We start from the raw sequence: 25,060 nt of genomic DNA on the forward strand, positions 1-25,060 counted from the left end.
AGCACCACCTGTGCAGAAGGAAAATGGAGAACTGTTTTGATGTTGGTCAACGCAAGAGATAGAAGCCTCAAAAGATCATTTCCATAACTTCATGTACAGTGGAGGAAATAATTATTTGACCCCTCACTGATTTTGTAAGTTTGTCCAATGACAAAGAAATTAAAAGTCTCAGAACAGTATCATTTCAATGGTAGGTTTATTTTAACAGTGGCATATAGCACATCAAAAGGAAAATCGAAAAAATAACTTTAAATAAAAGATAGCAACTGATTTGCATTTCATTGAGTGAAATAAGTTTTTGAACCCTCTAACAAAAAAAGACTTAATACTTAGTGGAAAAACCCTTGTTTGCAAGCACAGAGGTCAAACGTTTCTTGTAATTGATGACCAAGTTTGCGCACATTTTAGGAGGAATGTTGGTCCCACTCCTCTTTGCAGATCATCTCTAAATCCCTAAGGTTTCGAGGCTGTCTCTGTGCAACTCTAAGCTTGAGCTCCCTCCATAGGTTTTCTATTGGATTAAGGTCCGGAGACTGACTAGGCCACTCCATGACCTTAATGTGCTTCTTCTTGAGCCACTCCTTTGTTGCCTTTGCTGTATGTTTTGGGTCATTGTCGTGCTGGAACACCCATCCACAACCCATTTTCAGTTTCCTGGCAGAGGGAAGGAGGTTGTCGTTCAGGATTTCACGATACATGGCTCCGTTCCATTTTCCCGTTAATGCGAATAAGTTGTCCTGTGCCCTTAGCAGAAAAACACCCCCAAAGCAAAATGTTTCCACCCCCATGCTTGACGGTGGGGACGGTGTTTTGGGGGTCATAGGCAGCATTTTTCTTCCTCCAAACACAGCGAGTTGAGTTAATGCCAAAGAGCTCTATTTTGGTCTCATCAGACCACAGCACCTTCTCCCAGTCACTCACAGAATCATTCAGGTGTTCATTGGCAAACTTCAGACGGGCCTGCACATGTGCCTTCTTGAGCAGGGGGACCTTGCGAGCCCTGCAGGATTTTAATCCATTGCGGTGTAATGTGTTTCCAATGGTTTTCTTGGTGACTGTGGTCCCTGCTAACTTGAGGTCATTAACTAACTCCTCCCGTGTAGTTCTAGGATGCTTTTTCACCTTTCTCAGAATCATTGACACCCCACGAGGTGAGATCTTGCGTGGAGCCCCAGAGCGAGGTCGATTGATGGTCATTTTGTGCTCCTTCCATTTTCGAACAATCGCACCAACAGTTGTCACCTTCTCTCCCAGCTTCTTGCTAATGGTTTTGTAGCCCATTCCAGCCTTGTGCAGGTCTACAATTTTGTCTCTGACATCCTTGGACAGCTCTTTGGTCTTTCCCATGTTGGAGAGTTTGGAGTCTGCTTGATTGATTGATTCTGTGGACAGGTGTCTTTTATACAGGTGACTAGTTAAGACAGGTGTCCTTAATGAGGTTGACTAATTGAGTAGAAGTGTCTAACCACTCTGTGGGAGCCAGAACTCTTAATGGTTGTTAGAGGGTTCAAAAACTTATTTCACTCAATGAAATGCAAATCAGTTGCTATCTTTTATTTAAAGTTATTTTTTCGATTTTCCTTTTGATGTGCTATCTGCCACTGTTAAAATAAACCTACCATTGAAATGATACTGTTCTGAGACTTTTAATTTCTTTGTCATTGGACAAACTTACAAAATCAGTGAGGGGTCAAATAATTATTTCCTCCACTGTATCTCCTTTCTCTCAGACTCTACAGTTACTGGTATTGACCAGCAGGTGGTGCAGCTTAAAAAAAAATGTAAAATGCAAGAGTACTTAGAAAAACACCCTGAGCAATTAACTTTGTAGTTAATTTTTTAATGTTTACTCATGCTTTAAACCCTTTGTAAATACAGCATTCATTTCTTATGTAGCATAGTAGAGCTGCTAGAAGAACGGAGACAATGTGCAATATATTTAAATCTACAGGGTATTGCTGATATTTTAGCCCCCAAATCTTAAGCAGGAATATTGTTTCATACACAGTCTTGCAGTAGGAAATGTATATTCTACAATGCATGGCGCTCAGTACCACCCTAGACTAACTAAACCCTACACTATCAAATGGCAAAATATGCTTAAGAGATAAGTAAATCTTTAAAATAGGTTAATGAAAAACTGACCAGAGTGATATTCTAAACATTTTTGGAATTTACATAGCTTTTTTTAAAAAAAGATTCAAGGATTAGTGAAAATATGTACTGTTAACATAACAAATTTTGTTACACCAGTGCAACCAGCTGGACAGCTTTCAACCAAAATTCAGGGGAGGAAGATAGAAAGAGGGCAGGTTTTGTTGTTCCTTGGGTTAGTAAAGAGATGACAAAAGTTATCTGAGGTTTCTAATGTATTTTCCAAACAGAGGAACATTAGATAAGTTCTTTCTTCTGACAGGTTCCTCGACTGGATTACGGTTATAAACTGACCAGCAGGTGGTACTGTTGTAAGAAAATTGATTTATATAACGGTGCATGGTTTCCCTTAATATTTTGGAATCGTAAAAGAGAATAAGAAATATATATTACATAAGTGCTTAGAATGGCTCTTATCAATTGAACATTCTCACAGTTCTCACTCTAGATAACTCCATTTATGAGGGAGATTGAGGGGATTCATGTGGGTGCTGTGAGAGGAGAATAAGCTTTTATTCTCTCTGCAGGTGAAGATTGCATACATTAATTTTCTTAATCACTGCTATGTGGATACAGAAGTGGAAATGAAGGAAATTTATACCAGTAACCACATGTGGAAATTGTTTGAGAACTTCCTCGTGGACATCTGCCGGGTAAGGATGTATCGAGGAGCTTCTAGCTGTGTATTTTAATTTGGGGAGAGTATAAATGTAATTGCGTTAGATGCTAGCTTCCTTGTCTTTATTGCACATTGTGTTTGTTCCTCAGGTGTGTAACAGTACAAGCGATCGCAAGCATGCTGACATTGTTCTAGAACGTTATGTAACCGAAACCGTGATGAGCATAGTGAACACCTTCTTCAGCTCTCCATTTTCTGACCAAAGCACAACTCTACAGGTATGTGGTGGCTGGGGACAGATAAAGATGGCTTGGGTAGGTAGAAGTCAGTTAATGATGTTACATATGGGAGTATTCCTGTAGAATGTGTCTCAATTTTTGGTAAAGTGCCACAGTGCCTCTGGTGGTTGGGTTCAGATTTGTGTTTCATTTGGTAGCAGAGTTTGTGACCAGACTTGTGCCACCGTGTAGATGGGGGGGAATACCTACAGTGCAACACATTTATATAAACTAAAGGGATAAAAGCAAAAAGGTTAGAACTACACATTCTCCTCCTAATACGTGGATAAATACAAAGGGGCACTAAAATTGTGACGAGTGGTGCTTTAAAATTACAAATATTGGTTGATCATGTGCAAAATGTTGCTAATATAATTGCTCTCAACACAGGTTTCAAAGCTCGCCATGGTGCATCAGGTAACTGCGGGTCTGAAAAATCTGTTTTTATAGGGGAAATCTAGCATCACTAAATTTGATTATTGGAGATTGGTAACTGGGCACAGTATCTTTTGGCACGTACAGTGATTCCTCTACCACTCTCCTTGGTACGTGGTGATTGGATTAGTATGGTGGTTGGTTACAAACCCCTGTTACATTTACCTTTAAAAATTAGCTTACAGTTTTCCTTGGCCTAATGCTCAGTCTTTACTATTGTGAAAAAAGGTAACGCGTATCATGTGAAGCCTGTGACGAAAAAAAGGTGGAAGTTTTGGGTACTTGATGAAAATCTCATATCTTTGTCTGATTTTTGTGTTTTCTCTCCTTCCAGACTCGGCAGCCAGTATTTGTACAGCTACTACAGGCCATTTTCCGAGTTTATCACTGCAACTGGCTCCTTCCTTCCCAGAAAGCATCGGTAGAAAGTTGCATCCGAGTTCTTTCAGATGTGGGTAAGAGCAGACAGACTATGGGGATTGCTTAAAAAAAAAAATACCCAACAGGGGGGGAGGTATATTGGATGTTGTGGTACAGTCCAGATGCAGTGTGAGTTGGGGAACAAAAGCATGTAGATACGGGAGCAAATAAAAGCATGCAACTCCTGTTCTGGTGCTGATAATAATAATAATAATAAACGCTTGCTAGTAAATGGTAGCGGAATGTCCCTTATACACACGGTACACAAAGTAGTCTGGTATTTATGATCCAGTGTAAGCTAGTACTGCACTGATTTAGTGAAAGAAATAACTAAGACCAACTTTGTAGATGTGGGTCACCCCTAACCTATACAAATCGCATAATATGGTAGTCATCCTAGACTATATCGTGGGCGGCATCTACCGTAGTTTCGTAGTTTCTTAAATTAACGGATTTGGGTCACCCCTAACCTATACAAATCGCATAATATGGTAGTCATCCTAGACTGTCATGGGCAGCATCTAGTTTCTTAAATTAAGGGAACTTTGCGAGAAAGTCATGCTTACTTCACCGACACGTAGAAAGTTGGAAGCTTTTTTTTTTTTTTTTTTTTTTTTTGTGACAAAGCTATTTATGTCTTATTCTCACACAGCAAAAAGCAGAGCCATTGCCATCCCTGTAGACCTGGACAGCCAGGTAAACAACTTATTCTTGAAGAGCCATAACATCGTACAGAAGACTGCAATGAGCTGGCGTATGTCTGTTCGAAATGCAGCTCGACGTGATTCTGTACTTACGGCATCAAGGGACTACCGAAACATCATTGAGAGGCTGCAGGTACCTGGTGTGCACCACAACTCAAATAGCAATTTTGTCTAATGTTTTTGCTAACGTTATAATGTTAAGCATCTGAGCTGGTGACCTATCTCTTCTGCTTGTTACTGGGTTGATGTTCTCCTTTCAATGTCCCTCTGTTTGGTTCAAAAGGATATAGTTTCATCGTTGGAAGATCGCCTCCGGCCTTTGGTTCAAGCAGAACTTTCAGTCCTTGTTGATGTCTTACACCGACCAGAACTTCTATTTCCAGAGAACACAGATGCTCGTAAGAAGTGTGAGAGTGGCCAGTTCATATGCAAGTAAGTTATGTTATCCGCTGATACATAATGCAGCTATTCATTTTTATGGCATTTAGGTAATTTCAAAGAAACAACAGTTACCTCTAGATTTTATGTCATTCCACTTCCAGGCTCATTCGGCACACAAAGCTGCTTTTAGAAGAAAATGAGGAAAAACTGTGCATCAAAGTCCTGCAGACGCTAAGAGAGATGATGGCCAAAGACAGGGGCTTTGGAGACAAGGTATATCTTTAAATGGGAATGGTTTGCTGCTCTCAGCCATGGAGAAATCCAGCACTAGGTGGCACTGGATCTGCATTTAGCGAATACAAGTGTTGGCTGTTGTCGAAAAGGCTAAAAAAACATTTGGTATCACCAGCTGTTAAACTACAGCTTCTATAAACCTCGGCCATGTAGGTCTAGTAATATTAGCCTTCATTTATATAGTGCCAACATATTATCTTGCTAGCATTCAAACAAGTTGACACTGTACATTAACACCTCTGAGCCATTGACCTCCCATTTAAATAGTTTTTTTCTTTTATTCCACATTTGCTTTAATTAATGTAGCTATTGGGTAAAGCTTTAGCTGCTACAAGCCCCCTTTCTCTGCTGCGTAACTCTTTTTCACCTTCACATGACAAGGGTCTACACAGCAGTGCAGTGAAATGCCACTGTTGGCAGGGTTCCACTTTCTAACACCTGATTTCTACTCTTTTGCAGCTGGTAGCTCTCGATGCAGTGGAAAGCTCAGAGGTTTAGACCTATTTAATTCATGTACATTTTCCCCCATTTCCTGCTGTTGGTGACCCACCTTAAAGGGAAACTATCATGGCTTTTTTGTGTGTGTTTGTCTTTAATTGTGTCACATTGAGGTATTTGTGAGTTGCTTTTTCTTATTTGCTTGTGTGTCTACCTTGCATTCCCCTGCCTAGAGGCAACACAGTGTGGAACTGACTGCCCTGCCCCAGGGCAATACAAAGGTGTGGCTGTCAGTATGTAAGAATTTTGTAATGATATGTATTTGTCTAAACTGTTGTCGGCACACACAAAAAAGAGGTTGTTGTTTTGTGTGATTAGTTACGTAACAACGTAATGATGATTTCCCTTGAAGCCCTTTATAGCTGGGAGTGCTTACAGTCCATGATCTGTCATAGCCATGGTGTTTGCTCTTGTCCAGCGATAAAGAGGTTAAGGTACTACTTTCGCTGTAGCATGCCGAACCAGTCAGATCCTTTTTAAATCTGTACGTTTGTGATGGGATCTGTGTTTTCGTTACAAGGACACTTACCGATACTCCTATGTTGCAGGTTGCTAAAATCCCATCCCTATATATAGGGAGGTTTCATCACCTGCCTTATTCAGGGACATTAATTCCTACGTCTAGTAATCAGATTCCTCCCCGGATCAGTGATACGTTTGTTTTCATTGTAAAGCTATGTACAGCTTATCCCAGTCTGCACAGCTTTGTTTGTTGGGTGGGACCCACCGGTACATGAAGTCTTCTGCTATGGACCAGTCTGTACAGCCAATAGAAAAGACTGAACAACACAGAAGGGTCAGTTGGCACATGCAGAGTCCACCTATTCCTGGCGTGCATCACAAATAAGGAATCTCAATCCCATGTGTGTGTGTGTGCGTGATCTGGCTTAGCTGAGCTGTGTACATCAGCCCTAACACTCCCGCCTGTTTTTAGCAGGGCCGAGGACTTGCATTTCACAACAGGTGGGATTAAATATAGGATGAGACTTGTGCCCTTTTTCATCAGGGAAATATTAAAGGGGAAGTATACTTTTTTTTTTTTTTTTAAAGTTTCCTGTTACGCACTGATATGAAGGTTTGTAATCAAATTATGAGCAGAATCTCAATGCTAGTTTATATGGGTGGTATGAATTCAATTTGCTTAATTTTATAGCCGTTGGAAGCAAGGATGAATTCCAGGCAGTTCTGTTGCGAGAAAGGATGATTATGATGGAGACTAACAAGCTGCCTGGTTCTCCTAAATACACCAAGTTAGAAAAACCTACTAAACCTGCCACTGATATAATTAATCACAAACTAATGCACTCATAAATTCAAAAATTCCTAATTCCACATTTGAATTAGGTTTTTCAACAATTTTTTTTCCCTTCTTAAAAAGACTACAAAATTCAACTAAAACGAAGTCTTATTAGTTATGTTAGCCCAGGTCTGCACTTGGATTCAAAATAGGCCCAGGCATTTCAAGTACACAGAGACCCAAACAGCCCCCCCCCCCCCACCCCCACCAGCACATTAAATAATGACTGTCTATGGCATCTTACAGCAGCCCCTCTGGCATTTGCCAGAACCCACAGATTGCCAGCGCGGGCCTGAACTAGCCTGGTCTTTTAACTGCTGTTAATGTATATTTATCCACAAAGCTGAAAATGAGAGATATAGGTAGCCTTTATATAAAGTTATAAACCTAGACACATTGCAGTAGATAGCAGTGGCCTTTTGTTCCACCAACAATTCTGCATTTTAAAGACTAAATAGACATGTTTGTGTAATCTGGCATAATAAAAAGCCTGTTATACATTTATGGTCCTGTGTTAGTTGCATGCACATTGATGTTGCAATCCATTGTTTACAGTTATGGCATCCCTTATCTGGAAACACATTAAGGTGCCCAGACACTTTAAGATCCGCTCGCTTGGCGATGTCGCCAAGCGAGCGGATCTTCTCCCGTTATCCCCCACCTACGGGTGGGCAATATCGGGAGAATCCAGGCTAATTCGATCGTTTGGCCCTGGGCTCAAACGATCAAATTATTACGGTGGGTATAGGCAAAGTCGGTCTGGGGACCTCAACAACGAGCCAATGCGGTCCCTGATCTGACTAGATTTGTTAACCTGCCCCATCAAGATCTGCCCGATTTCAAGCCAGATATCGGTCGGGCAAGCCCGTCGGTAGTGCCCATACACGGACTTATTAGCTGCCGAATTGGTCTAAGGGACCGATATTGGCAGCTAGAATCAGCCCGTGTATGGGGACCTTTATCCAGAAAGCTCAGATTTACAGGAAGGCCATCTCCCATAGACTCTATTATGAGCAAATTATTCTAATTTTTTAAAATGATTTCCTTATTCTCTAATAATAAAACTGTACCTTGTACTTGATGGTAACTAAGCTGCATGAATCCAAATTGGTGGTAAATCAGTCCTACTGGGTTTTTTTATGTCAATAATTTTTAGCAGACTGGGCCAAATTATGGAAAGACCCCTTATTCCAAAAGCTAGGTTTTGCTGTAAAAAAAACACACTGACTTTATTGTATTTCACAACTTTTTTGCCATTTCACAAATTTTTAGAGATGCACCAAATCCAGGATTTGGTTCGGTATTATGCCTTTTTCTGCAGGATTCAGATGCAGCCAGATCCATGCATCTGGCGGAACCAAATCCGAATCCTAAAAATGATGTGACTTTTTGTCCCATAAACACAGAAGTTGAAGATTTTTTCAACATGCATGGTTCTTTTTAGCCCTTCCTTATTCTAATTTGCATATGCAAATCAGAATTCAGATTCGGTTCATTATTTGGTTAAATATTTCACAAAGGATTTGGGCTTCAGTTGAACCCTAAAATTGTGGATTCTGTGCATCCCTAAAGCTGGCCATACACGCACCGATAATATTGTACGAAACCTCTGCTGCTGCTATCGGTCGACTCGCCGATCAGCCAGGTTAAAAGATTTTGATCGGGTGCCATAGAAGGCGCCTGACCAAAATCTCCCTTCAGCGCTGAATCGGCAGAAGGAGGTAGAAATCCTATTGTTTCTATCTCCTTATCTGCCCATTTCAGCCCTGAAGGTTAGTGGCGGATCTGACGATCTTTCGTGCGACCGATGGTCGCACGAAAGATAGTCAGATCGCCACGTGTGTGGCCACCTTAAGTGAAATTGGACCAGTTCTCTCATCACTAGTCCCAAGCATTCAGGATAGCCGAATTCTATTCCTATATCTTAGCTGAGCGTATACTCAGGGCATCATTTATGGTGGTACACAAGCATGACTAAATCCACGTCTGTGTATCACAATTAAGCAAACCCCATAACTTGCCTTCTCGGAAATGCTGATGACAAAGCATTGACATACAAGATAGTAAATGCTTATATTGTCGACAGAGTATGGAATTTCTAGGCAGTTAGTACATACTCTCACCTAAGGCTTTTGGTTTCCTTGACAACATCAATATACAACTCAGTGTATGCTGTAAACTGGCCGCCTCGGACCACCCGTGCAATACTGTCAACTGCAACCAGGATGTGCTAAACTAACTACAGTAAAACCCCAATTTACTCCTCTGGGTTTTACGGTTTCCCGGAATTGACGTTTTTTTCACGGCCCCATACAGGCAAGCTGCGTTTTTTCCTGGATTTTACATTTTCACAGAATTTACTTTTGTTTTGATGCGGTCCCCTGGGAAACATAAAATCGGGGTTCTACAGTAGTTTTTTTTTTTTTGCTTTGGTCTACTTGCCGTCATTGTGAAATTTTCCTTGTCAGCTTTAATTTAGAATAAATCTAGTAACAAGGCAGCACATATTCTAAAAATATCTTTCTGCTAGTTCTACCATGAATTAAGCATTTTTCCAAAACCAATTTTCCAAACCAATCAGCTTTGCTTTTGTGCCAGACTAATCCTAGACTCCCTTACCAACGCATCAGGAAATCTGTGACATTTCTTACACTTTCACTTCATTAGCTGCCCAAATGAGTCAACTCTTTTTTTCCACTCCGCTTTTGCCTTATAATAAATCCCACATTTCTTATTACTGTCCTGCCGCAGCAGTGTAGATTCAGAGGGATTCTAAGCTCTATATATAGCATATCAGTATTGGAGAAATGTCTGTCTGGGGGTGGGGATGCTTGTTGCTTTCCCAACACGCAGTCCGTTCATTCCACTAATACTACACTGGCCTGCTCTGCCCTGATAATGGAGGCTTTTGTGGCTGTGATCCAGGGACAGCAGAGATGGTTCATACAAAACTGACTTCTATTATAATACAACAGGTTACTGGAGGTTAGAAATCGCACTTTTATTAATCAGGTCTTCCCCCTTCAACCAAAGCTTTTTTCCATTGACCAGAACTTCCTGTTCTTTTAATCTAGTCTTAAGGGACAGCAATTTTGGTTCTTACAGTAAAGCACTGCAGCATGCTCTTTCAGCTTGAAACCTCAGTCCACTCCCAATGTGTTTCTGGAACCAATGCTCTTTTTTTGCAGTGTTCCCCAAGTCCTAATATGGTGGACTTTCTTTAATTATAGCAGCCATAAGAGGTGGGGGGGGGGGGGGGGGGGTCTGTCAAGCTAATCTTTAAGAATTCGGAGTGATTTATCAAACCATTTTAGTATTTCCATATGTTACATAAGCTTCAGGCCATTGTTGAACCTGGAGCAATGCACTTTGGGAACCTGACTATTACTGTTGTTAGCTATTTAGTAACAGAGTTCATTCTCCCTAAAAAAAAACCAAAAAAAACTATGTCCTAAGATCTTCCAATTTAATCCTTACTTTTATCAACTCTCAGGTAACCGATTATATCATAAGTTGGGAAAAGGGACTTTCTGTTAATGTAGAATAATCTTTCCTGGTGTGGCTGAGCCAAGGCTATTTGGCTGATCACTTCATTTTTTTCAGTCTTGCCAGTCTATTGTGGATAACGTTTATAATGACACATGGCTAAGGGGATGTAGTTCCAGAATGGCAGTCGCCCAGGTCTGGACTGGGATATAAAATAGGCCCTGGCATTTTAATGCACAGAGGCCCAAACAGCCCCCCTCCAACCCACTAAATAGTGACTGTCTATGGCTTCTTACAGCAGCCCCTCTGGCATTTACCAGAACCCACAGATTGCCAGTCCAGGCCTGCCAATGCCCATTAGTATTCTGAAGATCACCACCATGTTCCTAAACCTTTTTATGGTGCCTTACCTTCCAAAAGGCAACATGGCACCTTTCTTCTATGTAGATCCTCCCCACAGTCTCCGTTAATATGGTCTTAAAATAGTGTCACCATCACATCAAAAATCAACTTTCATATAACTATCCCTTTAAAGAGCATTTTCAGTATTTAAGACATTCACTAACTATTTAGAACATTCCATGTAGTAAAAGCAGCATTAAAACAGTGGGAAATAGGATCAGCTGGATAGAAAGTGTTTGGCGCCGAGAATTCCTTGTGTATTACTCTCCAGCTGCAGCTGAGCCATTAATGCTAGTGGCCTCAGCCAAGTGTCTGGAGATGGGAAGAACTGCTAATTGTATGCTCTTATTATTCCTGTGTCACTAAGTTTCTACTTAAGCAGAAGCTAGGGTAGGGGCTCAGGTTGGGAATCCCTGGTATTTACATGGAGGAGCCTTAGCAACATGCATAATAACTATTAAGCTTAGGTGAACTATATAAACACAAGCCTTAATATAAGATGGCAGCAGGAAGTGCCAGCAAGGTAATGTCCTGCATTAAAATGTAGAAATGGTAGTGAGGGTAATTTTTCCCCTTTACAAAGTGATTGTAAACCCCACTCCCCCATCTAAAATATACATTGCAGTTTCTTAAAAGAAATCTTGAAATTCCAGAGCAGAGCGACTAAGCTGATCAAAGCAGTGCTTAACGAGAAGATACTGATAAATGATTTTAGGGGCCACCAGCTGCAGCCTTGCTTGTGTATGTGAAATAACGTCTCAGTTACTTCTATACTTCTTAAATATCTAGGGGGAGTATATTATTATCCCATATAATATCTATTTTTACCCCTTTAGAGTGCACTTGTATCTCATATTGTAAGGCTGTACATTTCCGCATAAAATCCAGATGTCCTCTTTCTCTAACTTTTTGCTTTTCTGGCATTGCCCTTCACTGTGGTTTTGCTTGCCTGGTGATGAGATGCCAACTACAGACCTATTACATAAGATTCCAAACCCCCCCCCCCCCCCATGGAAATGGATCTCTGCTCTTGTGACCTTCAACGTTAATTACTAATAAACACATTTGCTGTTTAAAGGGAAGGCCAAATGACGGTAGCAGGGCTGCTAGGCATCTGGATACTTGTGCCAGCATGGCAGCCCTCTCTCTTTTCACACGCTGATGGGAGCTTTGTCCACAGATGGAGTAATGACTAATATGGAAGCCAGAGAGCAGCTTCAGGTTCCAGTAAATTGAGGCTTGTGCGGAGGTGCATATCCGCCCTGATCTAGCAGTCAGATCAGCTCATCAGTCCATGTTATTCAGCCACCTTCTCTCTCATGAGCTCAAGACTTTGTGTGTGTGGGAGAGAGGCTGTCTGGAAAGGACACTCCCTGACCCAAATATGTATCCCCAATTATGTCCAGATGGTAACAAGGATATCTTTGACCCTTCCTCTGCTGAATCACTGATCTTGTGTGGGAGGAAAACTGATTAACCCCTTCCCACAAGTCTCTGTGTCCTTTAACACTGTTGTTTTTATCCCTGAGACTCATCCCTTTTATGTGCTGCAGTGGCTGATTGTAGTGTACTGCTTATAATACTTCCATTTTGCTTCTATCTGCCCCATATCGCTGGCTTCAGTCGCCGAAACTGCACGGGTCGGAGGAGGTGTGTAATGTTTTGTCCGGGGCTCTGTACCAGTTCACCCTGGGCAATTACCCCAAAATCTTATTCGTTTGTGGAACATTTGTGATCATCCCAAGGGCCAGAATTAGGGAAGAGGGGGTCCCCCAATAGTACAGGAAGACCAAGTGGGGAAAGAGAAGCTGAAGTTCAACAGTAAAAGTGCTGCAGATTGGGCCTGCCTGATGTATATGTTAAAGCTATATATATTTATACAAAAACATAGTCTCCCCTCCCTTCCTAGACTACTTTGCTCTTGGGTCCCAGGGTAAATCCCCTTTGTTCTACCTTAAAACTGGCCCTTGATCATTTGATATGGGGTGTCATTCCTAGAAATTTAGTCTTATAACTCACCTTCACTACATCTCATCACCCATTTTCAAATATTCTGCTTTTTTACCTTCCATCTTCCTAATCTGTAATTCTGTCTTTTGCATGCCATCTGGATTCTAGGGATAAGTGCACATTTAAAAATTGGACCAAGTGGAGTTGGTTTAACTGCAGACAAAGGGTCACACAACCGTGGAATTACATTTTTTTACAAAGACTTTTAACTTTGGCCTGGGACCCCAAAAATGGATCCATGTGCTAATATGATATAGTTCTCCTGTATACAGCATACATTTTTTCCTATAGACGATAGTTTAAACAAAGTATGTGACTAGTTCTAAGCCAGTTTTAGGTTCAAAAGTTGATTCCCCTGTTTGATTTTAATATAACTAGGGCTCATTTGCAACAGAAACAGCAATATATGTTGAGTCTGATATTTTCAAAAGTGCTCAGAAGGCCTGCCTCCCCTGAAATCTGATGCACTGCTTAATATCAAAACTATGGCTATCTAAGCCTGACTCATTTGTAAGAGCTTCCAACGCTTCCTACTGCTGTGTCACAGGGGGAAGAGTGATTAGCAAATCTGGAAATGCCCCTGTATAAACAACTCCATGATGAAATGAGCCAAAATGCCCCTTTAGGTTATGAGAAGGGACCAGTACTCAAATAAGCAAATGAAAGTGTGGTTTGTGAAGGTGATACAGATCTGTTCAGTGTACACAAACTGCTTAATATGATAGGGTCCCTATTATGTTAGTGTCTTTAGCTGGCAGGAATGTCAAGTCAGGATGACTTACCTGCAATCTGATGGCCATAGGGTTAGGATAAAAATGGATATAAGCAAATTGAAAAAAAATCTATCCCCATAATAAAGAATGCCTGGACTAGTGACTTGAGGCATTGAGACTTCAGTGGGGTGGGAACTAGCTACATACATACCCTTCCAGAAGGTTTAGCTAGAGTGTAAAAACACCTGTGTAATTGAGGACAATTAACTAACCTGCTTCCAAATATAACCAGTAAGGAATGTACTCCTTTACCTAAAGTGCCCTTTTTCCCCACTGTGCATATTTTTATAATTGAGTTTTTGTTGGAAGATCGGCATTATAGTTCCCTACCAACATTGCCTGTGACCAAATGCATCATAATTAAAAATAGTTTCATCAGTGGTAACCCAATTGCAGTTCCCAATCATGTATAAATGTAGGAATGCAAATCATGTAATATTTAAGTGATATTTCGGGTTAAGTGGTTTTCATTGGTGCCCAGAAGGCTATTGTACATCATCCAGTCATTTCATACCCCTTGTCTCCATTTCCACCTGTCTCTGTGAGGGGATCCCTGGGAGTTGGGGCTTTGCTCTGTTTATGAATCTAGTCTTTGCATGATCACAGGAGCATGTCCAGGCCCAGCCTCTGAGACAACTGGAGGATATCAAGAGGGTAGGTAGCACTTCTGCCCTTTTACATTCAATCCTTAGATTTTGTTGCCATTGAGATCTTGTCTGCCAATCTGTTTTTTGTCTTTTAAGTAGTATGAAACATATTCTGTGTGCAATTTTTTTGAGCTGTAATGTGTTCACATGATTAAACCATTTCCTTAGTGTTGTGTGTCGGGTGTAAATTAATGATGGAGTAACATGACTGATCTGAGGTTGTAATATAGGGCATATTATGCTTGCTACATGCAAAAGATTGAAGCTCAAGATAATGTATCTCACAAGGTCCAACAGCACCAGTTAGCTAGAACTCCAGATCTGGAGAACAATATAATTTATGTTTCCTTTGTTTTAGGGAGAAGCTTTAAGGGTAATTTTAGTGAATCGGTACTATGGTAATATACGCCCAGCTGGAAGACGTGAGAGCCTGACAAGTTTTGGGAATGGCCCTTTATCGGGAGGTGGCAGTGGGAAGTCAGGAGGTTGGTGCCCAAATTTTGTTGTATAATGCCTTTGTGGGGTTAATTGCAATGCTTTAGTCTAACTCTACATCCTTACATCACTTATCTAATAGGTGGTGGTATTGGATCAGGAACTCTCAGCCGAGGCGAGATGTCTCTCTCAGATGTTCAGTGTCACCTTGATAAGCAAGGGGCTTCGGATTTAGTCATCGACTTAATCATGAATGCAACCAGTGATCGTGTGTTCCATGAAAGCATCCTATTAGCCATTGCCTTGCTAGAAGGAGGAAACACTACCATCCAGGTGAGGCCAATCTCCGAAATGTCATAACATGTTCTATGCTGTTAACTGTGAAGACATTAAAAAATTTCAAGGAGGCCTTGACACAGGCTTCACTGTATCTCATTATGCAGGCCATGGAATTTCAAGGTAATTTTTATGTCTTTTACTCTGGGTAAGCTGAATTATTGCTGTCTGTGGGAAAGCATACTCTTTATTATATAGGAAACTTCTTATCTGAGATGTTAATCCTGCTTCCTCCTAGCCATCTCCCATCACTCCTCAGAGGATTTCTGGTGACCGTTTTTGCTTGGAGCCACATTCAGATGTGCATTTGTACAATGTTATGGGTTGCAGTATTGTTCTGGCCACAACTTGAGCCCCACATTTTGTCTACAACTAACATTCACTGCTTTCTAGCTGTGGGTTCCCCCTGTAAGCTCTGTATTTTCAAACGCACATTCATCAGCTCTTACCCCCAGGCCATAATTCTAAAACTAAACTCTGCAGTAAATGACTGCTGGTTACTTATCTTATAAATATAGCTAGGGCATAGTATGCCATGGTGATGCCACAGTAGTTATTGCCGGAAGGACCTGATGGCCATAGTCCTGCAGCAGCTTAGGGATTGCTGGTTGGTTGCACAGGTCTATGTATGAGAAAAACGTACATTTAACAGTTTGTCTGTTTTCTTTTCCCTATAGATTAGCAAGTCTAAGCAAGAAGTATTTCAAATTACGCAGTCTTCATAGTTGTCCCGTGGGTTTTATTCCACCTTGCAGGTGCACTAATTTCCCAATTACGCACACCTCGCCCAAGGTACGACTGGAGTAGAGTCTGCCTTGTGATGCAGAACCGAACAGGCGTATGCACATTGCAGACACCGACAGAGAGGTTATATAAGGTCTATTTATATCGGCTTGCTGGAGGCAGGAGATTTAATGAGTTGCTGGCCTCATTTTCCCCCTCCTCCTTCCACATGCCAGGCCGCGAGTAGTGCGTCAGAGTGCCACGGTGAGGAGAGAGGCAGTTGCCATGGTTACTGTTCTTTCTCTGGAGATTTGGGGAAGCTTCTCACTTTCTGCTGATGACATTACTGTGCTAGATATTCCCTAAACCCTCCGGCATGGTATTAACTGCAGAGTCACTGACGCACAGCTAAGCACGGTTCACATGGAGACCGGGGGTTTGCAGCAGGGGAATCCACTGTTCAAGGCCTCAATAGACTGTCACAAAAAGCTATTGCCTGGAGATATAAAGGGACAGAGATATAAAAATTGTATATAAAAACTGGTTTAGAAATACAACAAGCTTCCTGATAAGTTGATGCTGTATGGGAGAACCTTATAGCAGCGGTTTCTTTTAACCCATCGCTTGCTGTAAAAGGGGTTAGTTGGGACATGAACCAGAAAGTAACTGCGAATCTAAAGTGAAGTGTATAGAAGTGGGGCTTTTCCCCAAATCTCTCCCTAACTGGCCTACAGGTGGAACCTTCCCAGTCCACTGTCCCCCAGGCCCACTGTTTGATAGTCATCGCTTTATTTAGCTGGTCACTGCATTGGATACATAAAGGGGGATTTCACCCCCAAAGCATTTTATCATTAAATATATAATTGAATATAATAGTGATTAAATATTTTCCAGGGCTTTAGGGCTGTGGAAACTTCGGCGCCACATATGCCTTCCCACCGGCGATTTACATTTTTGCCGGTGGGATGGAATTTCGGGGAGATTAGTCGCCCGCGACAAGGGAGATTTGTTGTGGACGACTAAGCTCCCCGTGTGCCAGAGCCCTTAATGTTTTATTAGTAAATGTAATTGCAGTTCTAGGCAGTGTTTATCCTTTTCTGTTATCTGGGCCTGAAGTGTGGACAAAGTCAGCAGTAACATTTGTAAATAACTTTATTATTCTTTCTGCGATTTTAAAGTATATTGGAAAGTCTCTTACAAATACATTACACCAGGGGCTGCCATCAGGTGGGGAGGGGGGTAGTGGTGTGCCGGGCCCAGTGAATTCTGCTTCTGGATGGGGCCTGGCCATATCACGAAAGTTATCCAAATTGCATACGCTATGTATAAAGTTATGGCAAAAGTAACCTGCTGAGAAACATACAAAATTGCATATAAAGCAAAATACAATGCTTCATGGGGGCAGGAAGGTGGGGGGGGGGCAAACTCCACTGACCACCAATGAATTAAAAACTTAAAGGAGACATATAGGATAAATGGGAAAAACCCTAATTTTGTAGGTAATTATGAATAATATCCGGTGCTGGTTTCCCTTTGGGCTAAACATTAATCCTATCTGTGACAAAGGCCCCTTTATTGGAGCTCCCTATAGATCCTATCTCTTCTCTGATCAAATTTGAAATGAAGAGTGGGCGTGTCCTAACGGTCCCTGCCAGAAGCACAGTAGGAGGGGGAGAGCCAATCACAGCCCTGCACTCACACAAGCACAGACAGGCTTCAGTTCCCTATCAGGTCAGCCTAGCTGCTGATTGGTTCCTATCCTACAGTGCAGTGTACGGAGGGCCGCCAGCTCCCCAGCTCATCCAGAGAATTCAGCCAGCAGGAAGTGGAACAGGTGGGAGGGACTTAGTGGGGTTTTGCTGGAATTTCTCAATAAATCAGTCTGAAAAGTAACTTTTTTAAGCACAATCCTTCTATATCTAGAGGAGTATAATTCACTGGTACATTCTTAATTTTTATAGGATATGCCTCCTTTAAGGTAAATTCCACTGCCCCAGTGAACTGACTGCCTTTAAATATTAAATTTTAATATTCATTAATATTCATTTTAACTATTTATATATTACTTATTATATAGTAAAATCTGTTCTATTGCACACACAAGGGATGTGGCCAAAATTTTAGTACTGCGCACTTCTGTTTATGGGGGGCTCATAAAAACAACTTGCATGGGGCTCCACATTTTCTGAGGGTGGCCCTGCATTGCACTATGCAAAATAATAATTTTTGGGTATGAAAAAATTACTCAGTGACTAAATTCTACTGCTGCAAGGTAGAAATGTAGAAACATTTATAAGAATTATGTTTCAGATACTTTTCCATGTACTGGGCCAATTATCTTAGCTAAACCCACTTGATAGTATTAAAACATGGGTGTCGAGTAAAAATGAGAGGTTCTCTGGTATGATGGCCCTTATTCTAGCACACTGAAGCCTTGTTTTATAGGCATCCTTCTCTCGATTGTTCACTTGCGTCACTTACTTTCTAATTTTATTTATTTTTAACCTTAGCCTCTTTACATTGGCTGTTGTTTTTAGGTTAGTCTTTTGATGCCTAAAGGTAGAAGGAGATGCAAAATGGTATACTGTACAAGAATAAAAATATGTATTAAACCATGTTTCTAGAGTTAGCAACATGTGAAGTTACATGGTATGGTAAAAAGTAAAATAAAATTAAATATATCTGTGCTGACCAGGACGGGAGGGAAGCTATATTCCCTGCATTAAGCTTTTGTCCATACATATTAAATGTGTTTGACTAAAGAGTGGATACACTGGAGCTAATGAGGTCTAAAATATTAATTTCTCGTGGAGCCATCCTTAGAGCTCTGATGCTCTATGATCTCAACTCATTCTACCCATTTACACCTCTGCAGCACTCTTTCTTCTGCCGGCTAACAGAAGACAAGAAGTCTGAAAAGTTTTTTAAAGTTTTCTTTGACCGGATGAAGGTGGCCCAACAAGAGATAAAAGCCACTGTAACCGTGAACACTAGTGATCTAGGGAGCAAAAAGAGAGATGAGGAACAGTCAGAGAGGGAAACTCCTCACCGCAAAAGAGGTAAGGATGGTTAATACCAGTTACTTTCTGTTGCCCCTCCCATTGAAGATGAAGACAGAATTTTCTTTTTTTAGTCCGGGAGCCCAGCGGGCAGATAACTGAGGAGGCCAAAGAGCAGCTAATAGAGGCTTCTGTTGCCACAAAGAAAGCATATAATTCATTCCGTCGGGAGGCCGACCCTGATGATCACTTCTCTTTGGGGGAAGGCATGATGGCTGCTTCAGAAAAAGGCAGGGATGAACTGGAAATGAGTGCAGTCATTACTATCATGCAGCCTATCCTGCGATTCTTACAGCTGCTGTGTGAGAACCATAACCGGGACTTGCAGGTACCCATGTCCAATTTCTTATGTCCAATAATGTTCCAGTGAGAGAAGGATTGCTAGACCCCTGTGGGAAATGAATATGGGAGTTCATGCACTGATTGTACAAATGCAGGAAAACCCTGCAAAGTTTATTGCATGCACTGCATGTAATAAAAATGCGCAGGGTTTACCCGTAGTTGAACTGTGTGTGCCAGAGTTTCTTTTTTTGCTTGGAAAATTCTGGTAGGGGTGCCGATTCCCCCTACTACCAAGCACCGGGGGAATAGTTTTGAAGACCAAGGGTGTGCTGGTGAGTGGTATGTAGTTTATACACTGAAAAAGTAATGAAAAGATGAGGATTTCATTTAAATTAAAAATATATATACAAAGGCTGGAATGGCATAGGGCCCTAGTGGTAATATTTCCACCCATACACATGGTGTTGCAATTTTGCACTGGGTTTAGTAACACCTAGCAACCAAACTCCAAGTACATTTCCTGGCCTCCAGTTCCAGAGCAAATATCTGAATGTAACATTCCATGTTCATTAAGTGTTGGTAGGGTCATTAAATGTATGCAGCTTCCACAGAAGAAGAGGTTGAAACCAATGCCGTAGGAGCAATAGTTGTGGGTTGGACCTCTGGTGTTGCACTCATAGCCACCTTTCTTCCAAACAGAATTTTCTACGATGTCAAAATAATAAAACCAACTACAATCTAGTGTGTGAGACCCTGCAATTTTTGGACTGCATATGTGGTAGCACCACCGGTGGGCTGGGCCTGCTTGGACTCTACATTAATGAGAAGAACGTGGCTCTCATTAACCAGACTCTGGAAAGCCTGACTGAATACTGCCAGGGACCGTGCCATGAGAACCAGGTCAGACGTTGGTGTATGAATAAGCAGAGAAGGGTGGAGGTGTTGTTATATTAGCCCCCAGGAGCCTTCTCGCTTGCTGCCTCTCCACGTGTAGCTTTATTTCCTGAAACGCTGCTTCCCACAATATTATGTAACCAAGACACACCCAAGCTGCCTTGATGTATTGTGAGCTTAGAAATCTGGCTGCTTGTATTAGATATTACGAAATGTTTGGGTTCACCTTTCTACACATGGCTTATATGGGGCAAAACGTGCAAATGCTTCTTATGTAATAAGGATCAGTTGTCAATGAAGATATGTTGTGTGGAGATGTTGCCATATTGGGTTTGCACATAGTCTTGTTGCACCTTAATTTAGTAACCTTTTGATTATGAAATGTCCATCATCCACCCGTTTTCCTCTATATCCCTCTCACAGAATTGTATAGCAACTCATGAGTCCAATGGCATTGACATAATCACTGCCCTGATCCTGAATGATATCAACCCTCTGGGGCGAAAGAGAATGGACCTGGTTCTGGAGCTCAAGGTTTGTCTGTTCAAGCTAACCCATACCTGTCTAATTAAAACATTTAAAAACATTTGCCCATTGTCTTAATTACATCTGTGTCTGAAAAGACTTTTCTGAAATATAGGAAACTGGGGATCATATATCAACCCTGGGCAAATTTGCCCATGGGCAACCATGGTGGCATTCATTGTTCTACCTGCAGCTGACTGGGTAGGAACCCATAGCAACCAATCAGTGATTGGATTCTGCCATTGGCAAATTTGCCCAAGGAGCCCCAGTACTATGTCGAGAGTTGGCTTTAAAAGTTGTTCTTCTGCAGGCTGGGGAAACCATGCAATGATGCATTATTATTCCCGCGCTATAGAGCTTCCTTAATAAGCCATGGGAAAATGCTTGATCCATTGTTCTTTTAGATACTTTAGCACTTGCACTACTACCTCCTGTATAACAGTAATAGTCTATGACTGTAAATATGGTGGTGTGGTCTTCTGTGTAAAGGTCCCCATACACGAGGTGATTTCACTCGTTGTGCGACGAACGATTATAACGACAAACGATCGTATGGCGATCGAGTTTCCATACGATATGCCATCCACGGGCAACGATAATTTGCAAAAGATTTCATTGTATCATTATCGTAAAATACGTACGATCCAATGTCGTGGTGGAAGCCACTTCTGCTGCTGGCAATCTTGACATGCGCAGAGAACAATCGTTCAAAGACAAATGTCTGACACTCACACCAACTGGCAGATTTTATCGTTAAACGACTAAAATTCTTAAACCTGGCCGATCAATTTTGGGGACGATAATGTCTGGTCGATTAGTGGGCCGACGATCGTTCGCACACCATCAACGATACGATAACTTAACGATAGTATCGGATCGTTCGGTAATCGGTCGCTTGACAGTAAAAAATCGGCCTGTGTATGGGGGCCTTAAGAGTGCAGCACTCTTGGACAATTATGCAATATTACACGTTGACATACAACCCTGTTTCATGCTTGTAATTGTGCTTGCCTGTGTTTAGCTTTGGGGTATGCGTGAAGAATTATCACTATTTTCATATGTCTTAAGTGATTAAATTGCCTACAAGAAAGAAGCCAAAGAAATTCTGGCACTTGAAGTGTTTGTCCGTAGGACCCCTTCAGCAGGGCAAGGACCTTCCCATTTTCCATAGCTAACCACTCCGTGGCAGGCACTGAGGTTTATGGAATACTGAGGCCTATGAAACACTTATTCCAGGACAAGTTTGACCTATGTGGGTTAGGGCCTTACGGTTTTTTGCCTTCAGTGATTTATTTTAGAGATTAAAGTTGCCAGCAAACTTGTTTGAAGAGAGGGAAAATATCAATGCGTTTGAGGTATTTAACCATTCGGTTAACTTCCTGAACCCAGCATAAAAAGAGCAGACATTAAAGCAGACATTTCAGTAATAATGGGACTGAAATATTAGTCTTCAAAGCCTATGTCAGTCCCCAAGACAAATTGCAGCACCTATTCTAGGATTGCACTTCTTCTATCAGGAAAAAGGTTCCTGCACCACTGCAATCAGACTGGCTTCCTACCCTCGTGCTGCTTTTACCTGTAGTGTCCTTATAAGATGATGATGTCGGGCCCTCAAAAAGTAATTTTATCAAGAATTATCTGATTTCATGGTTTAGTAAGGAAGGGTTCCTAGGCCTACCATTATCTTCTCCTGCTTGCCAAACATATTCACTTCTCTTTGCACTGAGAAGAGTTTCCACCTGTAGAAAGCTGTAATTTGGAGTTTTATGTAGTTTATGGAGCTCATAAGCTTTGAGGATAAATGACTTCGCTTGATTGAATGCTCTGACATCTTGGGTAGGCTTCAGAATATTAAGAGCTACTGTAAATGTTTTCTGACCTACAGAACAATGCTTCTAAGCTGCTCCTTGCTATCATGGAGAGTCGACACGACAGTGAGAATGCAGAACGAATCCTGTACAATATGAGGCCAAAGGAACTGGTTAGTTGTACATGAGAAAACTGGAACCATTTTGTTCCTTATACTTTTATCCTTTCTCCATCTTAACTTAGTCCTGCGCATGACCTGGTTTTGGTTTTATATTTTTCATTGCACCCTTCTTTCTTTTTTTTCTATCCTAACAGGTCGAGGTGATAAAGAAAGCCTATTTGCAGGGCGAGGTAGAGTTTGAAGATGGCGAGAGTGGAGAGGATTATGCGGCCTCACCCCGAAATGTGGGGCATAATATTTATATCTTGGCACATCAGGTGGGCTACTTATATAATAAAATGAGTTTGTACCTATTGCATAACGCCAAAACTCTGTGTGTGGTGCCCTTCCCATGAAGTGTCCCAGATTCTTACAGCTGTGGGTGTGTACGTGCCAACTTTCTGCACGTGTGCAACACTGTAAGCTTGCTGTTGTACGTTTGCAAGTCTGTTGCTCTCAGTAAAAGCCTCTAATAATAATAATCATAAGTCTCATTTATTATCTGTGTGTAATGTAAAATTGCATGTGTCTGCTATGAATATCTCCTGTACAATTTCACCTGCTTATCTTTATATATTTCAGTATTGGGTACTCTTTGCTTCTTTATATGCTGGGGCATGCCTTAGGGGTAATGTAGTGATTCATGAAGCTTGTACCAGGTCCAAACATTCATAGCAACCAAGCAGCAGGTCCCATTTGCTACTCACCTGTTTGAAAGCAGATATTTTGTTTATAGAACATGTGCAAAGATTTCAACTTATTACATTACCCCCCCACCAGCCCCCTATCTCTTTGCTTTTGTGTGTTGATTTTACATTTTCGCAGTATCTGCCTAACATGAGTCTCCTACACAGCTTGCACGGCACAACAAGGAATTGCAGCATATGCTTAAACCTGGAGTGCAGACAGGGGAGGGAGATGAGGCGCTGGAGTTCTATGCCAAACATACTGCACAAATCGAGGTGAGGGAGATCATACATGTCAGATTCTAAAAGTGTGTGTGATGGACCCTGCTTTTTAGGCATTCACAAATGTACACCAGGACTGTCTGGCCTTGACTGCACAAAATGCTGCAAGGAATGCAGACCCAGTGATATGTACTGTATGTAGACAGGACAGTGTATGAAACAAAAGGGATTTTATAGTAATTAGGGTGAAGTTTGTGCAACAACGCCTTTGAAGCCAATCAGATTTTATCTGTATGGTGAAAACGAAAAAAAAGCAACTGCTGATTACATCTGTGGACACATAACCCTGATAGGCTAGTGCCACATGGGGTTGATTTTCTGAGTCTTCCTGCACATGGCCTGGGTGCAGGGACACTGAGTGAATTTTTGTGCTGAAATGCAAACTTGTGCATTTTGGACCCAAAATCCACTTCATTTGCCTTCATCCCACCGACAGTTACTCACACAGAAGAGCACTAATTCAAGTGGCCTGTGTTTATCTGCAGACGGAGAACAGAAGCCTAAGGGTGACGGTACATGGAGCTACTGGTAGCAGCTACTTGTCATGGCTACAGAAATACAGTGCTGATCATTTACTGATAACTGTGTTTAATCAGAGGCATCTCTCAGTATTGTCTATGGAAAGGTATTTTCTGGTGTTTAGTAGCTGTGACAAGTAGCTGCTACTATGTAGCTCAGTGTCTTAGGGCTCTGGCACACGGGGAGATTAGTTGCCCGCGACAAATCTCCCTGTTCGCGGGTGACTAATCTTCCCCCAATTGCCTCGCGAGGCAACTTCGGGAATTTGCCAAAATCACCTGCGCAGCGTGTGCCATCCCACCGGCGTCTTACATTTTCACCGGTGCGATGGCAATTGGGGGAGATTAGTCGCCCGCGAACAGGGAGATTTGTCGCGGGTGGGATGGTAGTTCGGGGAGATTAGTCGCCCGTGACAAGGGAGATTTGTTGCGGGCGACTACCGTATATACTCGAGTATAAGCCGATCCGAATATAAGCCGAGGTACCTAATTTTACCTAAAGAAAACTGGAAAAACTTATTGACTCGAGTATAAGCCTAGGGTGGGAAATGCAGCAGCTACTGGTAAGTTTTAATAATCAAAATAAATATCAATAAAATTACATTAATTGAGGCATTAGTGGGGTATATGTTTTTCAATATTTATTTCAAAGAAAAAGCGGAGAAGAGGGGCAACAAAAACAATATGAGTACTACCCCCCGCTCATTGCACATTGGCAAACTGGCAGCAGACCCAGTCCCGGAGGAGATGTAAGGGGAAATAAGTATTGCTAGTGGGAGCCTAGGCCAGGGCACTGGAGGGTCTGGTTGCGGGGGGCCTAATTTGCACAAAAAGGACGGAGGGTGCTACTCTAGAGGGACCCATGGCACCCGGCTCGAGTATAAGCCGAGGGTGACTTTTTCAGCACAACACTTATACTTGAGTATATACAGTAATCTCCCCGTGTGCCAGAG

The 25,060-nt window shown here is 41.8% G+C and overlaps 1 protein-coding gene across 12 annotated transcripts in view; it reads left to right on the top strand.

The window, feature by feature from the left end:
• The window catches only part of itpr1 (inositol 1,4,5-trisphosphate receptor type 1), a 96,525-nt gene that overhangs the window by 59,705 nt on the left and 11,760 nt on the right, over positions 1-25,060 (top strand). For 5 of the 12 annotated variants that reach the window (XM_018093683.2, XM_031901146.1, XM_031901149.1 and 2 more), the window contains 19 exons: positions 2,682-2,807; positions 2,923-3,051; positions 3,442-3,468; positions 3,821-3,941; positions 4,559-4,743; positions 4,894-5,042; positions 5,153-5,264; positions 5,745-5,777; positions 12,592-12,618; positions 14,358-14,405; positions 14,757-14,883; positions 14,976-15,166; positions 18,768-18,951; positions 19,026-19,279; positions 19,933-20,133; positions 20,551-20,661; positions 22,538-22,633; positions 22,777-22,899; positions 23,476-23,583. In XM_018093683.2, coding sequence (XP_017949172.1) covers positions 2,682-2,807; positions 2,923-3,051; positions 3,442-3,468; positions 3,821-3,941; positions 4,559-4,743; positions 4,894-5,042; positions 5,153-5,264; positions 5,745-5,777; positions 12,592-12,618; positions 14,358-14,405; positions 14,757-14,883; positions 14,976-15,166; positions 18,768-18,951; positions 19,026-19,279; positions 19,933-20,133; positions 20,551-20,661; positions 22,538-22,633; positions 22,777-22,899; positions 23,476-23,583 — 2,352 coding nt within the window. The remainder of the gene's footprint in view (positions 1-2,681; positions 2,808-2,922; positions 3,052-3,441; positions 3,469-3,820; positions 3,942-4,558; positions 4,744-4,893; positions 5,043-5,152; positions 5,265-5,744; positions 5,778-12,591; positions 12,619-14,357; positions 14,406-14,756; positions 14,884-14,975; positions 15,167-18,767; positions 18,952-19,025; positions 19,280-19,932; positions 20,134-20,550; positions 20,662-22,537; positions 22,634-22,776; positions 22,900-23,475; positions 23,584-25,060) is intronic. The other 7 variants (XM_031901147.1, XM_031901151.1, XM_018093685.2 and 4 more) reach the window with 4 other exon arrangements.

The sequence above is a fragment of the Xenopus tropicalis genome, chromosome 4 (genome assembly GCF_000004195.4).
Source record: "Xenopus tropicalis strain Nigerian chromosome 4, UCB_Xtro_10.0, whole genome shotgun sequence".
Taxonomy (NCBI): Eukaryota; Metazoa; Chordata; class Amphibia; order Anura; family Pipidae; genus Xenopus; species Xenopus tropicalis.